The 15,819-nt window shown below is 51.0% G+C and overlaps 1 protein-coding gene across 2 annotated transcripts; it reads left to right on the forward strand.

Annotated features, from left to right (window-relative positions):
- The first annotated feature begins 81 nt into the window (after window positions 1-81).
- On the forward strand, window positions 82-12,887 carry KCNE3 (potassium voltage-gated channel subfamily E regulatory subunit 3). Of its 2 annotated transcripts, XM_055142487.1 has the most exons (3): window positions 102-163; window positions 4,276-4,421; window positions 11,458-12,887. In XM_055142487.1, the coding sequence occupies exon 3, from the start codon at window positions 11,483-11,485 to the stop codon at window positions 11,786-11,788; it is 306 nt and encodes a 101-aa protein (XP_054998462.1). In that variant the 5' UTR covers window positions 102-163; window positions 4,276-4,421; window positions 11,458-11,482; the 3' UTR covers window positions 11,789-12,887. The 2 variants fall into 2 exon arrangements, with proteins under 2 accessions (XP_054998461.1, XP_054998462.1); XM_055142486.1 differs by lacking the exon at window positions 4,276-4,421 and having other exon boundaries at window positions 82-163.
- The last annotated feature ends 2,932 nt before the right edge of the window (window positions 12,888-15,819 follow it).

Below are 15,819 nucleotides of genomic sequence, written 5' to 3' on the forward strand. Positions count from 1 at the left end.
CGGCGGCGGGAGGCCTGGCCGGGGCGGAGGAGCAGTGGGTGTGCTGGGGGCGTGGAGACGCCAGGGAGGGAGCGGCCGGCCCGGCGCGGCCGGGGCGCAGAGCCCGCCGCGGGCTTGGCGTGGTCGCCGCGAGCCAGGGGCGCCTCTCGGAGCCCGAACGCAGGTAAGGAGCGCTGACAGGAGCGCAGGGCTGGGGACCAGGGAGCTTCGCGCCTCTCGGGGGCGGTGCGGCGGACCCCGACCGTAGGCCGACCCTCCGCTGGGCTGAGCCGCGGGGAGGCGGGAATCCTTGGGGACTGTGCCACTCTTCTCGGGTCCCCAGGTCCCAGATGTGCTCCGGGGTCTCTCGGGCACAGATGCGCGGCTCTGAGGCTCTGTCTGGCCGCTGCTCTGCGGATCTACCCGCGCGCACGTGCGGGGCGCAGGAGCCGAGCGCGGGGTGCGCGGGGAAGCCCGCCGCCGACTCGCCTCCTGAGACCCCTTCCCCGGCAGAGCCTGCAGACTCCCAAAGGCGGCTGCTCGGAAGAGACACGCCAGGGCCAGGTGGAGAGGTGGTGTTAACCTGGCCCCATCGCCCCCTGACGGGGTTTCCCCACCTAGGGTCACGGTTTCCTCGTCGGATTGTGTCTCACGTGGCCCAAGAGTGAACAGGCGCGCAGAGCCCCGGGTCCACAGTCCGGGGTGCAGATGAGCGGATCCCCGGGAGGTCCAAGTAGCTTCGCTTCTCCCAGCCTCCCCTGAACAATTTGCATTTGGAGAAACTGAGGCTTAGAGGGGTCGTGGCCAGACCAGGTCACAACAGGGACTAAACAGAACCCAAGTGTCTTCACTCCTAGCCCCTAACTCCCTGGGTCCTGTTGCTCTCAGGCTCCCAATGGGTCAGCACCAGGCTATGGGCAGGCAACTGCATTCCCAGATTTCATCTCTGCTTGAGGACTAACCAATGAGCACTTTTGACCCTTCCTTTCTCCTTCTCAAAATAAACTTTTTGTTGTTTTTTTGTTTTGTTTTTTGCTCTTGGGCCACTCCTGGAGTTGCTCTTGGCTGGGCACTTAAGGCACGTAACGATCATTCCTAGATGTGTTCAGGGGACCCTATGGGATGCCGGAGATCAAACCCAGGTCACCCATGTGTAAGACAAGTGCCTTACCCGTTGTACTATCTCTCCAGCCCCTCAATACATTTCTATCCACAAATTCAAAACTTATTTAGAGGGGCCAGAGCAATAGCTCAATGGGCTGAGTGCAGGCTTCGCATGCAGGAGTCCTGTGTTAAGTCCCCGACACCGCGTGGTCCTCAGAACAGCTCTCAAGCACTGCATAGCAGTGACCCCTGAGCACTGAAGGGAGTGACTCCCCTCAAAAGCCAAACAAAAACCTTAGAGGGAGGAGAGAGGGAGGTAAGATGAGAAATTTTATTTACTGATGGAGGAGAAATGACTTAACTTAGTCTCGTGGTGGTGGGGTTGGGGTGGGCCAAATAGTCATAGATGTCTTGCTTCCCACCCTGGCAAGCTTGTCACTACCAGACCATAGAATGGTCCCCCTAAATGGCAAGAGAATGTGATCGAGAGAGGAGGGCAGACGAGTTAGGCTTCTGAAGGAGCTAACCATTTCTTTCTGTTTGTTGGGGCCATATCTGGCCATGCTCAGGGCTTACTCCATGGCTCACTCCTAGCAGCCTCCGGAGACCATCCGGGATGTTGGAGATGGAACCTGGGTTGTGCTGTGTGCAAGGCGAGCACCCTACCGCTGTGCTATTACTCTGTCCCAAGGAACTAACCCTTTCTTAAAACCAAGAATAGCAAGAACTGGGCTGGGGAGATCGCCCAAGTGATGGGGCCTGGGCCCAGCAGTTCCAAGGCCCTGAGTTCAAATCCCAGCACCTCCTGGGTCCCTCAGACACCACCACTGGGTGGCCCCCAGCACCTAGCACCACCAAGTGTGGTCCCGGTGGCACAAGCTCTGCTGGCTGTGGCCCCAAGTAGGCAAACAAACAAGAAGCTGCCGCTCCCACCAAGTCAGTTCTGGCTGACACGGAGGGTGAGAGGGGAGCCAGAAAGGGAGGGGGACTGCCTCACAGACACCACTCATGTTTGCCAATGCTGTGCCTTCCCAAAAGCCCCTCCGCATCTTTGGTTTCCACCAGCTCTCAGGTGAGGTCAGGAAGCATCAACCTCCACCTCCTAGAAGCTCTGTAGGAGAAAGAAATGCAACACGCAGGGTCCACAAAGTGAGCCTAAGGCCAAGGGGACATGCGGAGAAGCATGCTAGAAGCCAGCTCACAGGCCGAGGGGCTGGGTGTGGGACTGGCTGGCGGATGAGACTGGCCACACCTTGGGGAGGTGCACAGGGAAGGGAAGAAGGTTGAAAAAACACCGCTGCTGCTGCCGTTGGGAGACGGCCAGTGTTTGTGCTTTACAGTGAATGGGGTTCAAGGTGCAGGGACCGTCTGGGTTGCTGGAGGAGCCCTGGCATTCTTTGCCCCCTGACTCACCTCCCCATCTGACGGAGGAGGCCGCCCGCCTTTCAGCCTCCCCTCCCCTGGCCCCACAGAGCCTGTTCTCACTGTCCTAGGCCTCCATAGCTGTATGCGAGGACCAGTGGGTGCAGGATGGTCTAGTAAGAAGAGGCAGAGACGTGGTATTCCAGAGTCGTTCACAGGCCCCAGGGCCAGAGAGGCACAGGAGCCACAGGCCTCTGTCCCCACAGCTCAGGTGCAGGGCTGATTCCTCTAGATATGCAGTTCATATAGAGGTCCGCAGACACCCGCAGTGAGGTTCTCACTGGGCTTCGTGTGAATCCACTCAGAGGCAGACAAGAGGGAAAGACCAAGTGGTTAGAGAGTGGGGAAGGGAGTGTCTTGGGAGAAGGCAGCGGGGATGGTGGAGGGCCGGAGCTATAGCAGGGTGGGGAGGGCACTTCTTTGCACGTGGCCAACCTGAGTTCAATCCCCAGATCCCATATGGTCTCCTGAGCACTGCCAGGAGTAATTCCTGAGTGCAGAGCCAGGAATAACCCCAAATGTTGCCAGGTGTGCCCCAAAAGCAAAAAAAAAAAAAAAAAAAAAACCCAGACCAAACCAAAACAAAACAAAAAACAATGACAATGGAGCTGGGTTTTGTAGAACGAGAAGGAGTTTGCCAGGCAGCTACAAAGAGGACAGTCTGTGAGCAGGGAAAGAGTGGGAAGGAACAGAGGCAGAAGCCCTGTGGCAAAGCAGCAGAGGAAGGATGGTGGCCTGGAGCTCAGGCTCACACTGGGAACAGCTGCAGGGAGATGGGGACAGAGTGGAGTCACCCACGGGAGCCAGAGCCAGGGCAGAATGGAGCACTTCTAGGACTATCTCTGGGACTCCCTACTGCTTTATGTGGCTGCTGCCCCGGGTTCTCTCTGTACTGTCCCAGCCCCTGAGACACCCCCTCTGAAGGGCTGATGGGAAGGGGAGTACTCAGGAACCAAGAGAGCCCAGAAATGCCTCCAGCACAATCTCCGTGCTCCAGTGCTGCCCGGAGACCTCGCCGCAGGCTTCTGCCCCTTGGGAGAGGCCACAAGCGGTCAAGTCGAGAACATTCCAGGCAGCTTGGTACTGTGAGGGAAACACTGGAAGTGGAGTGTGAGGAACTGTGTGTCCCACTGGGTCAGGGGGTCAGAGATAGTTCTGGGGCACACAGGGCCCTTAGAGAGAAAACTGAAGAGAAAGTGAGGCTTCCCAGCTCTTCTCACAGGATTCTTGGGTGAGACTCTGAAGGGCGGGAAGAAGCAGTGGAAATGGGATTAGAGAAGATGGCTCCTCACGCAAGGCGAGTGCTTGGGTGGAGTGCTGTGTGGGAAGGGGCCGTGGGAGTGCGACAAGCGCCCCCGCTGTGCCCAAAAGCCTTAGGCTTGGGGCTGAAACGATAGCACAGCGGGTAGGATGTCTGCCCCGCGTGTGGCTGACCCGGTTCAATCCCCAGCATCCCATATGGTCCCCCAAGCACCGCCAGGAGTAATTTCTGAGTGCAGAGCCAGGAGTAACCCCTGAGTATTGCCATGTCCCTGCCACCCCCCATGATACCTCTCAGCTAAACTCTCATTTCCTAAGTCTTCATTTCTTAGCAACTCTCATTTTTTAAACTCTCATTTCTTAGGCCATTTGGACAAGCCACATCCTCAGTTTCTCCATCCACAAAGTGCAGAGTCAGGCCTAGCATCAATATGTGAAAAAAATCTTTAAAGTCCCTTCCTGGGTGTGGTCAGGCATGAGTACCCTTCCTTCCTTGTCTCCTGTCTCAAGGCAAGGCCCCTTCTGGGCCCGAGCTCCGTCTCTCATCCCAAGAGCTTCAGCGTCAGCAAACACTCAGGAGCCAGAAGCACCGGGACTCAGGGGAACAGTCTCCAATCTTGTTCTCTGTCACCTCCTAACCTCGGAGCCAGAAGCAGGTGAGAGACAGATCCCCTATCCATCCCTTTCTCATCTTGGCCTCCCCTGGCCCCCAAAAGACCCTTTTCACCCCGACCTTCACTTCACTCCCACCAGCCCCTGAACCCATCACACTCTGGCCACTTTGCTCCTGCCATCAGCACCCCAGCATTCGGGCTAGCAGATGAACTGTCCCTGAGCCTTTGCTCCCCTCGCTAGCCCCTGCCTCAGAACCCACCTGGACCCCCTCACTGTCCCCTGCCTCCAGTTGCTGGACAGAGCCTGTGTGCTTCTGGGGGTAGAACACCCTGGTGGGTGACTGAGAAAAGGAATAGGCCAGCTGATCTGGCCCCGGGTGCTTCTAGGCAAGTACGTTAGGGCTAATTCCATCCCCGAGCTCAGAAGCAGCTGACCTGTGAGGGGGAAAGCCTGCAATGTTGCTGTTGTTTTGGTTTGGTTTGGGGCCACACCTGGTGATGCTCAGAGATCACTCTTGGCTCTGAACTCAGGGATGAGTCCTGGTGGCGCTGGGGGCAAACTGGGTCAGCCCCACGCTAAACAAATCTCTCCCAGCTGTCCTGTCCTGTCCTGTCCTGTCTCTTAGGGTCAAGCCTGTGACCTTTTCCATCTTGTTATTTGAGGGGCTCTTGAAAGTAACCCCACTCACTCCACCTTCACCTACAGCCCACCCACTCTCCTGCAGATTCACGACCTGTGGGATTTTGTGATCAGTGTCTCATGGGATGAAAGGGGCTTTCTGGAACCTGGCAAGATGACAGCTGCATCATTTCATTGGCAGAGACGGAAGCCAGGGTGCAGAACAGGGAAGTCACATGTGCCAAGTCACAGGAGTGGCCACAGAGCCCAGATAGAGCCGTGGTTTCCATTTCCTTCCTGCCAGCAGAAGGGGACTCTGCCAGTCCCACCGGCTTCGGAGCTTCTAAAGGCAGAGTGGGGCTGTCTGCGGCGTGACTAATGCCAGGTCCAGCCCGATTTTCTTCTTTTACAGCAAAGTTATGTGACATGGCTGTTGAGCTGGCTGTGTTCCCATTCAGCCTGCCCCAGCATATCCCTCGGGAACATCATTTGTTCCTGTGTGACATGTCCACTAAATGCTGCTGCCCGTTGCCATCACGTCATTCCCTGGACCCCAGGTCCTTCCAACTTTTAGAGGCTCCCACTAAGCCCCCAAAGTCACTGGGCAAGGAAGTCCTGCAAACCAATCTCTTGGGGTCCTGAGCAGGCGTCCATGCCTTCACCTGCACTTTCTCAGGGAGTCTCCACTTGAGGCACGGTGGGCCAGAGTCAGGGAACAGCCACCAGATGTCCCTTGGCCATAGCACGTGTGGTTCTTATAACTCAAGGCTGGCCTGGCTCAGTTGCCATGGGGTGGGGTGAGGTTGGGCTTCATGACTGTACAACCCTTAGGGTCTGCCCTCAGGAGAGCCTCCCAGTTTCTGGGGTTTTCTGTGCATCTGATACCTTCCTTCCTTCTCTCCACCCCCAGCTTTCTGGTCTGAGCTTTTCTTATTCCCCAAGTCCATCTTAAGAGACCTCCCCTCTCCCACCACCTGTCCCCTCTGCCCCCAGCAAATGTGTTCAGAGACATCCTGAAAAGGCTGAGGGATGGGGGACCAGAATGATAGTACAGTGGGGAGGGCATTTGCCTTGTATGTGTCCAACCTGAGGTTCGATCCCTGGCATCCCATATGATCCCCCAGGCACCACCAGGAGTAATTCCTGAGTGCAGAGCCAGGAGTAACCCCTGAGCATCACCAGGTGTGACCCCAAAACCTTTAAAGGATTGTTTTTGGTTTTTTTGGTTTTTTTTGCTTTTTAGGTTATACCCTGCGATGCACAGGGGAAGGAAATTCTAGCTCTGAACACAGGAATCACTCCTGGCGATGCTTGAGGGACCATAGGGGATGCTGGGAATAGAAACTGGGTTGGCCATGTGGAAGGCAAATGCCCTACCTGCTGTGTTATCACTCCAGCCCCACCTTTAATTAGTAAGTAATAAATGAATAATAATAAATAATTAATAAAAGAAAGAAGGAAATAGAAAGAAAGAAAGAAAGGAAGGAAGGAAGAAATAAGGAGAGAGAAAGAGAGAGAATGAGAGAGAGAAAGAGAGAGAGAGAGAGCGAGCGAGAGAGAGCGAGAGAGCATTCCCTCAATACTGGGCAGCCAGAACCATGGTCAGACATGGCCTCCCGATCTCTCCCTTAAAAATTAAATTAAATTTAATTAAAAATACGCAGGCTTTGTGTGCGGGAGGCCCAGCTTCAATCCCTGATGCTGCATGGGTCCCCGCACTGTTGGGGATGGCCCCTAGACAAACCAAAACCACAACATGAAGTTTACACCCATAACTCTTCTAAAGCACACAAGTCAGTACTACTATCAAATTCTCATTTTGTGCAACAGATTTCTAGAACTTTCTCATCTTGCAAATCTGAGACTCTCATACTAAATGAACAACTCCAGGTGATTGGGAAACTGGAGCCCAAACAGGGTAGGGAAGTGAACGTCCTCTAAGTGACCTTACCCAGACTTTTACACCATCCATCCTCTCCCTGTGAAATTGGGGCCCCTTCCTCCCTCACCCCTCTCCTCTCTTCCTCCCAATCTCCCCTGACATCTCACATCTGTCCCTACTGCTCGTTCTGGTGTCCCATTGGCTCAGCTCTGGACTTAGAATCTTGCACTGGAACTATCTAAGACCTTTATCACTGGGCCTCCAGCCTCCATAGTTTGTTTCATTTATGGTACTGGGAGTTGAATTCAGTTCGTCATAAATGCAGAGTGAGCTACATCCGGATCTCAATTTTTGCACCTTTGCCCCAGCTACAGAATGGTTTTCCAACTCTGCAGCGTGTCATTCTCTGCCCCCCTGGCCCTGCCATTTCCTCCACCCCACAGCCTCTCTTCTCCTCTAATAATCGTCCTCCACTTCTTTGCCGTCCTTCTGTTCATGTCAACAGTAAATGTTTTTCTTCTTTTCATACCCTGCTCACCTGTACACAAGGGCTCCCCTACTTCCTGAAAGCCCTTCAGCCCAATGTCTTTATCTCTGTGCGCATTCTCTGTGCCTTTGTCTTTATCTGATTCAGTTTTCTTTCTTTCTTTTTTTTTGTTTTTTGTTTTTTGCTTTTTGGGTCACACCTGGCGATGCACAGGGGTTACTCCTTGCTCTGCACTCAGGAATTACCCCTGGCGGTGCTCAGGGGACCATATGGGGTGCTGGGAATCCAACCCGGGTCGGCCGCGTGCAAGGCAAACGCCCTCCCCGCTGTGCTATCGCTCCAGCCCCACAGTTTTCTTTCTTTACGCTCTAGTAGCTACTAGCTTGTTTCTTGTTGAAGAACTGGCAGTGTGCCCCTTGAAAGAGAGACTGGGCTCTGAACCGCCTGAGTAGAGCGGGTCTTCGTAAATGAAGCTCCTTGAATGATTAGTTAACCTTGTCTTTCTTTCTTTCTTTCTTTCTTTCTTTCTTTCTTTCTTTCTTTCTTTCTTTCTTTCTTTCTTTCTTTCTTTCTTTCTTTCTTTCTTTCTTTCTTTCTTTCTTTCTTTCTTCTTTCTCCTTTCTTTCTTTCTTTCTTTCTTTCTTTCTTTCTTTCTTTCTTTCTTTCTTTCTTTCTTTCTTTCTTTCTTTCTTTCTTCTTTCTCCTTTCTTTCTTTCTTTCTTCCTGTCTTTCTTTTTCTCTCTCTCTCTTTCTTTCTTTCTTTCTTTCTTTCTTTCTTTCTTTCTTTCTTTCTTTCTTTCTTTCTTTCTTTCTTTCTTTCCTTCTTTCTTTCTGTCTTTCTTTTTCTCTCTCTCTTTCTTTCTTTCTTTCTTTCTTTCTTTCTTTCTTTCTTTTTCTTTCTTTCTCTTTCTTTCTGTCTTTTTCTTTCTTTCTTTCGTTCTTTCTTTCTTTCTCTCTCTCTCTTTCTTTCTTTCTCTTTCTCCTTCCTTCCTTCCTTCCTTCCTTCCTTCCTTCCTTCCTTCCTTCCTTCCTTCCTTCCTTCCTTCCTTCCTTCCTTCCTTCCTTTTTTCTTTCTTTCTTTCCCTTTCTCTTTCATATTAAATCACGTGAGATACACAGTTACAAAGTTGTTCATGATTGGATTTCAGTCATACAATGTTCTGACATCCAATCCTTCACTAGTGTACATTTCCCACCACCAACATCCCCAGTTTCCCTCCTTCTACCCCCACCTCCACCCCCAGTCGGCCTCTATGGTAAGCACTTTTCTTCTCTCTCTCTCTCTCTCTCTCTCTCTCTCTCTCTCTCTCTCTTCATCTCTCTTTCCTTTGGGACATTATGGTTCCATACAAGCATTGAAAGGTTATCATGTATATCCCTTTACTTACTTTCAGCACTCAGTTCTTGTCCACAATGATCATTTCCAACCATCATTGTCATATTGGATATTGGTATCCCTTCTCTGTCCTAACTGCCCCCTCTTCCCCTACCCTCTGTACATCTGTGGCAAGCTTTCAAACATGGATCAGGCCTCCTGGCCCTTATTTCTACTGTCCTTGGTAATAGTTTCAACCTATGGTTATTTTTGATATTTTTAATCAAGTCATTGTGATATACACAGTTCTAAAGTTGTTCATGATTGGGTTTCAGTGATACAATGTTCCAACACTCATCTCTTCACCAGTGTACATTTCCCACCACCAGTAAATAATAACCCCAGTTTCCCTCTCTCGTACCCACAATGAATGCAATCGTGCTATGGCACTGCTCGTGCTTTTCATTGCTTCCTGCAGGGAGGAAGGAGGTCTACATTTCTTGCCTGACAAGTGGAGTCATGGAGAGAACCAATGCCTCTTGGCTTTTCACTTGGGGAGCCCATGGATCCCTTCTCTGCATCTAGACAACATGGCCTGGCGTCCCCTACAGCCTTGCATGAAATGTGGGTCATTCCTGAGTGACAGCTATGTCACTTTCATGTGACATCCATAAAGCTTTTCATCTATCATAGTCATAATCATCATCTTCCCGAGGAAGGGACCTTTTAGTTAATAGTCATGTTTGTAACTTTGATTGGTTCACCTAGATAAAGGACAACCCTGACTCTTTGGATCTGGGATTCACACCCAACAATGTTCAGGGGCTCACTCCCAGGGGTGCTCAGGGAGCCACACAGCCCTAGAAATCGAACCTAGGGCTCCCCCATGCAAAGCCTTCACTCCAGCCCTTTGGAGTTATCTCTTCAGTTTCTAAAGGAGGATGGTGAATGCGGTCAGTGAACAAAGTGTTTGTTCACTGAACAAAAGTGCCCAAGTCTTCTCTGAAGACTGTAAGGGAGAGAAGGCACGGCCTGTCTTGGGGTCGTCTCCTAGACCTGGCGGAGCGACTCCCCTTGTGAGCAGGCATATGTGGTCAGGGCTATGCTAATCAGATACAAGGGGACAGCCACACTCGATCTGTGAATGCTGGAGGACCAGGGAGCAGGAGGCAGAAGCTTCTTAGGGGTGGGGAGCCCTTGATGCAGCTTCTTGAGGGAAGCGAGTGTGGTGCTTGCCCAACAGGCATACTCAGGTTTTTCAGAGAGGAGTAGGCAGACAGCCTTCAGCTGTTCTCGCACATTATAGATTAAAGATCTCTGGGAGGAAGGAAGAAGAACATTTGTCATCGTTGATTGCATACCCAGTGCCCGGCGCCACTAGATTGGAAGGTGGGACGGTCGTGGTGTTGGCGTGGCTTCTTGGGTTTTTTTTGGTCACACCCAGCGATGTTCAAGGGTCATTCCTGACTCTGCACTCAGAAATTACTCCTGGAAGTGCTAGGTGAACCATATGGGATGCCGGGGATTGAATCTAGGTCGGCCTCGTGCAAGGAAAACGCCCTACACGCTGTACTATCATTCCAGCCCCTGGTGTGGCTTCTTGTATGTGCTCTGGGGAAAGTCAAAGCTTATTTCCATGCTCCCTCAAGTTCAATTCTTTTCTTGAATATTTGCAGTGGGTAGAGACCCCCTACCCCTCATTTTTTCTGCCACCTCCTTTCCAATAACGTTTTCCTAAATAGATAAGAGCTCCTGAAGTGGTTGGGGTTTAGGGTAATGGAGAGGCCAAATTCTCCAGTCTCTTGGTAGGGCAGAATCTAAGTCATTCCAACATCATCGAAATAGCATTTGGGGGACATGAAAAATGAGCTTGCTGAAGGAAAGGGATAAGCAAACTCTTCTAAGGGTGCCACCCAATGTGCTGAGAGCCGGCACAGAAGACCAGGGAGCTCTGAGCTGGCCACTGAAGGGCAGGGCCCTGCCTTGGCTGACCTCAGAGTCTTCATGATTCCCTGCATGCCAGCTGGAAGGCATAAGAGAAGGTAATCCCCACGGCTCTTCCTGTAGGAACCTCAGAGATGTAGATGCTAAAGGAAGGCAAGAAGGTTTACGATGGTTAAGGAAGGCTTTCTCTGCAGGTGTTAGAATGTGCTTCTTTGTTTGCAGGGGCAGGGTGAGGACCTGAGCCAGATTAGCTGTGCCCAGGGCTTCATCCTGACTCTGTGCTCAAAGCTTCCTCCTGTGGTGCTCAATGTTACACAGTGGTGCTCACTGCTCACTTCCAGTAGTACTCAAGGGATCAGATGCAATGCCAGGGATTGAACTCACCCAGGTCAGCCTCATGCAAGGCAAGTTCTTTACCCCCTGTACTATCTCTCTGCCCTATTGAGCCCCTCCTAAGTGCTGCCATCAGCACCCACCTACAACAGTGAACCCACATATGTCATCGAGCTTGAAGTCTAGTGCAAAAGACAGACGAGGAAATAGAATTGGAGAATCGGGACCTGGAGCGATAGCACAGTGGGTAGGACATTTGCCTTGCATGCGGCTGACACAGGTTCGATTTCCAGCATCCCATATGGTCCCCCAAGCACCACAAGGAGTAATTCCTGAGTGCAGAGCCAGGAGTAACCCCTGTGCATCACCGGGTGTGACCCAAAAAGAAATAAAAAGGGAGTTAGAATCAACCGGGGGTACTGGGATTTTGCCAGCGTCTGGATTAGCCACTGAGGCTGCAGGTAATACAAACCATTTCTTCTCTTCCGTGTCCATCAGGGTGCCTCTGTTTCTCCCTGCTGCCATGGAGACCACCAATGGAACGGAAACCTGGTATGCAAAGCTGCACGAGGTGCTGAAGGCTTTCAACTCCACCCTGCACAGCAACCTGCTCTGCCAACGGGACCCGGGGGCAGACAACCTGGTCAAGGAGTCCCGGGCCAGCCAACCTGGCCGGGACGACAACTCCTACATGTATATTCTCTTTGTCATGTTCCTGTTTGCTGTCACAGTGGGCAGCCTCATCCTGGGGTACACCCGCTCTCGAAAAGTGGACAAGCGCAGTGACCCCTATCACGTGTACATCAAGAACCGAGTGTCGATGATCTGATGTTCTGGGGCCTGGGATTGCCACAGCGGGAGAACCCTGAAGACTGTCTTCTAGGGCTCCCCCCACCTCTGGACTCAGCCACCAGCCACATCAGGCCTCCGCGTTCATATCTTGAGATCAGCCAGAAGCAGTGCCCAGGGAGACGTTGCTGGAGGATAGGCCCTGGCACACTTGGGCCCTGCAGATAAGGATTTTTTTCCACCACAGATAGATTTTATAGCTAACAGGAGCCACGTGAACAAATCCCTAGAGCGTAGCACTGTAGCACTGTCCTCTCGTTGTTCATTGATTTGTTCAAGCAGGCACCAGAAACGTCTCCATTGTGAGACTTGTTGTTACTGTTTTGTGCATATCAAATACAGCACGGGTAGCTTGCCAGGCTCTGCCGTGTGGGCGGGATACTCTCGGTAGTTTGCTGGGCTCTCTGAGAGGGACGGAGGACTCGAACCTGGGTCGATTGCATGCAAGGCAAAAGCCCTACCTGCTGTGCTACCGCTGTTCCAACCCCCAGACCATAACTGAAGATAATGACCGAAGACGAAACCCATGGCTGATGAACTTGAGACTTGGGCTGGAGGAAGGAAATTTCAGTGGAGGGAAACAAAATGCAGAATGATTCGAGGACTCCTGCTCTTCAATGTTCTCTTTGATGCCCAGGAGAAGCAGCCGCGAGACTCACCAATAGGCTGTCAGGTTCTGTTCCTTCTCTTTGTTCACACATGATGTTTTTCAATACAGTTGGCATGTATGGTTTGATACCTCTGGAAGGGAAGCAGGACACATGATGTTCCACACAGATCCAGGACTGGGCCCCGGGCCCGCTGGTCTCCTTGCCGAGAGCTTTCCAGAATTCTCTCCTCCCCCACCCCTGAACATCCATCTCCAGGGTTCCTCTTTATAATAATGAATTCCAAGACCTCTTGCTTTGGCAAAAATTTCAAGAACATTTTACTCTGTTCATTCATCTCAGACCCCTCCTGAGGCCTTAAGGAGGAGCCATAAAAGTGTATGGTTTGCTTTATGTGACCTTACATATGTTACATGTATAATAAGGGGAAACAACTTCAGCTTTGAAAAAGAAAATAAAAATTAATGTTTATGTGTTTCTTTATTTTTTAAAGGAATTTAGGGTTCCTTTACCCTTTATAAGTTTTTTAAAAGTTAGATGACTTTACATTTTATTTTTTAATCCATTCTCTGTCATTGACAAAGTTGTTGATAACAGAGTTTAGAACATTCAGTGTTCAACTCCAAACCCACCCCTGGGGAACCATATGGAGGGCCAGTGACTGAGCCTGGGTTGCCCATGTGCAAGGCAAGTGTTCTACCTGCTGTACTATGGTCCCCTAGAGTCTGCTTTCCTTCCTTCCTTCCTTCCTTCCTTCCTTCCTTCCTTCCTTCCTTCCTTCCTTCCTTCCTTCCTTCCTTCCTTCCTTCCTTCCTTCCTTCCTTCCTTCCTTCCTTCCTTCCTTCCTTCCCTCCTTCCCTCCTTCCTTCCGTTTTCTTTCTTTCTTTTTATCAAAAAATTAAATCACTGTGAGATACACAGAGTAAAGTTAATGATTGGGTTTCAGTCATACAATTTTCCAGCACCCATCCCTTCACCAGTATATATTTCCCACCACTCATGTTTCCAGTTTCCCTCCCACCTGCCCCCCACCCCGCCCTGTTGTGTGAATACTTGGTCTGTTGGAGGCGCAGAGCCAAGTCAGGTGAGAGGAATGTAGAAGCATGGAGGACCACAGCTCTCTCTGGCTCTGTGGAGAAGAAGAGCTTTTTGTGATCTCTTTTAATTTGCTTTACTATTGTAAAAAGAATTCAGCAAAGCAGAAAATATCATCAACAAGGACTGTTGGGGCACAGACTAAACATATCTCACAAGGACACCAAGCATACATTGCCTTGTCATGTCTATGAAGCAACTGCCTACAATCTCTGGGGAGGAATGCAAGGTTGAGCACCGGGATCTGTGCCTCCATACGTCATGACCTCCTCCACTGGGGTCTGGGATAAGCAGGAGAGCTGTTTAAGAGGGCTGCTTTCCTGTGCTAATAGCACAGCGGGTAGGGCGTTTGCCGGGTTGATTCCTCTGTCCCTCATGGAGAGCCCGGCAAGCTACTGAGAGTATCCTGCCCACATGGCAGAGCCTGGCAAGCTCTCTGTGGAGTATTCAATATGCCAAAAACAGTAATAACAAGTCTCACAATGGAGGCGTTACTGGTACCCGCTTGAGCAAATCGATGAACAACGGGACAACAATGCGACAGTGACAGTGCTACAGTGCTTTTCTGTGCTGCCAGGAGATAATGTATGACCAAGGCAGATGTAGGAAGACCTGTTAACCCTTTCCAGATCAATCAGGCTCACAAGCTTCAGCTTGCCCACCTAATTCAAAGTGGGGTCCTGGTTCTGCTTCCTGCTTGCAGAGCAGTGTCCAAGGACTCGTGTTAATGACCTGGCTAGGCACCAACACTGCCCCTGAAGCCTGCCTCTGTGGCAGACACTTTTCTTCTCTCTCTCTTATTTCCCTTTATGGCACTGTGGTTTGCAACACCGTTACTGAAAGAGTATTGTGCATATCATTTTACCTCTTTTCAGCACTTAGTTCTTGTTCAGAGTGACCACTTCCAACTACCATTGTTATAGTGGTCCCTTCTCTGTCCTAACTGCCCTCCCTTCCCCTTTTGTGGCACGCTTCCTACCATGGACCAGTCCTCCTAGTCCTTTTTTCTAACTGTCGTTGGGTATTATTTTCATCACTATCACTATCACTATCATCCCGTTGAACCTTGATTTGCTCAAGTGGGCCCAGTAACGTCTCTGTTCATCCTAGCCCTGAGATTTTAGCAGCCTCTCTTTACTCGTCTTCCCCAACAGTGCCACATTAGAAGCTCTTTCAGGGTAAGGAGAATGAGATCCATCATTGTTACTATATTTGGCATATGAATACGCCACGGGGAGCTTGCCAGGCTCTCCCGTGCGGGCAGGAAAACTCTTGGTAGCTTGTTAGGTTCTAACGAGAGGAAGAACTAGGCTATGAGATGTCTCGGCCGTGCACTTCTGGGAGCTTGGTTTTATAGTCTCTGGATGTTGGCCATTGATGGGATTACACGGCGCTGGGGGCAGTTTCTAGGTGTGACCACCTAGCTACTGGAAAATGGGGGATCTAGGTGGAAGAGGCCCAGTCCCAATCTGAGCAGGCTTGGAGATCTCAGCCCCAGGTCCCGCACACCTGGGTTCCTCTGCCGGTTCCTTCATGCCTGAGGCTTGTCTGAACGTGTGGAAAGGGGCCTTGAGCGTGGCTGTGGCTGGGTATCAGAGGTCTTTAGCTGCCGGGGCTCTGCTTGAGGCAGGGAGGGAAACTCAACCCACCCCGCTTCAAGGGGTCCCAGTGAAGACAGCCAGGCACAGGGGCAAGAGACTCTGCCAGAGACGCATAAATAAATCTCAAAAGAGATCAACTACCAGCAAAAAATTCTCAGATACCCAGTCCCAGCTATGACACCTGGGGCAATCTTGGGAGGGGGAATGGGCCAGCTTCTGCCTTATCAAAGCCCTGGCAGCAACTCCCATACCCCAAAGTCACTGCCTTACCTCTGGTCAGATGGTCAGTTAGATATTCTAGATTTTCTGGAGTGTGCAAACTCTCAGACAAGAACTTAATGTCCCCATGGTGAGATGCAATTTTCACATTTTTTTACTGAAGTGTTTTGTTTTTAATCATTCAATAAGTGATTTGGTGGAAATTAATATAGAATAAGTAATTGTGGGCCTGCTATCGATGCAGGTTTGAGGGGTGATTGAAAAATGGCGCAGGGGCAAGAGACTCTTCCTGGCACTCTGGTGTTAAATACCATTCAGGATTTGGAGACGGGATCGTTTCAACGTTCTAATTGTCTCTGATGCAGTTATTGCCCTTGGTCCTTTGGATGTTCCCCATCCCAGTTGTCTGAGTTTGCACTGGCTACCGATCCATCAGCACCTATTGTCTGTGCTGCTTCTGCCCTCTGCTGGTCAGAGCCCACACATTG

Source organism: Sorex araneus, chromosome 6, assembly GCF_027595985.1.
Source record: "Sorex araneus isolate mSorAra2 chromosome 6, mSorAra2.pri, whole genome shotgun sequence".
NCBI lineage: Eukaryota > Metazoa > Chordata > Mammalia > Eulipotyphla > Soricidae > Sorex > Sorex araneus.

Coding starts and splice junctions, on each gene's coding strand:
- KCNE3 (XM_055142486.1), top strand. CDS start 11,483: ATGGAGACCACCAATGGAACGGAAACCTGGTATGCAAAGCTGCACGAG.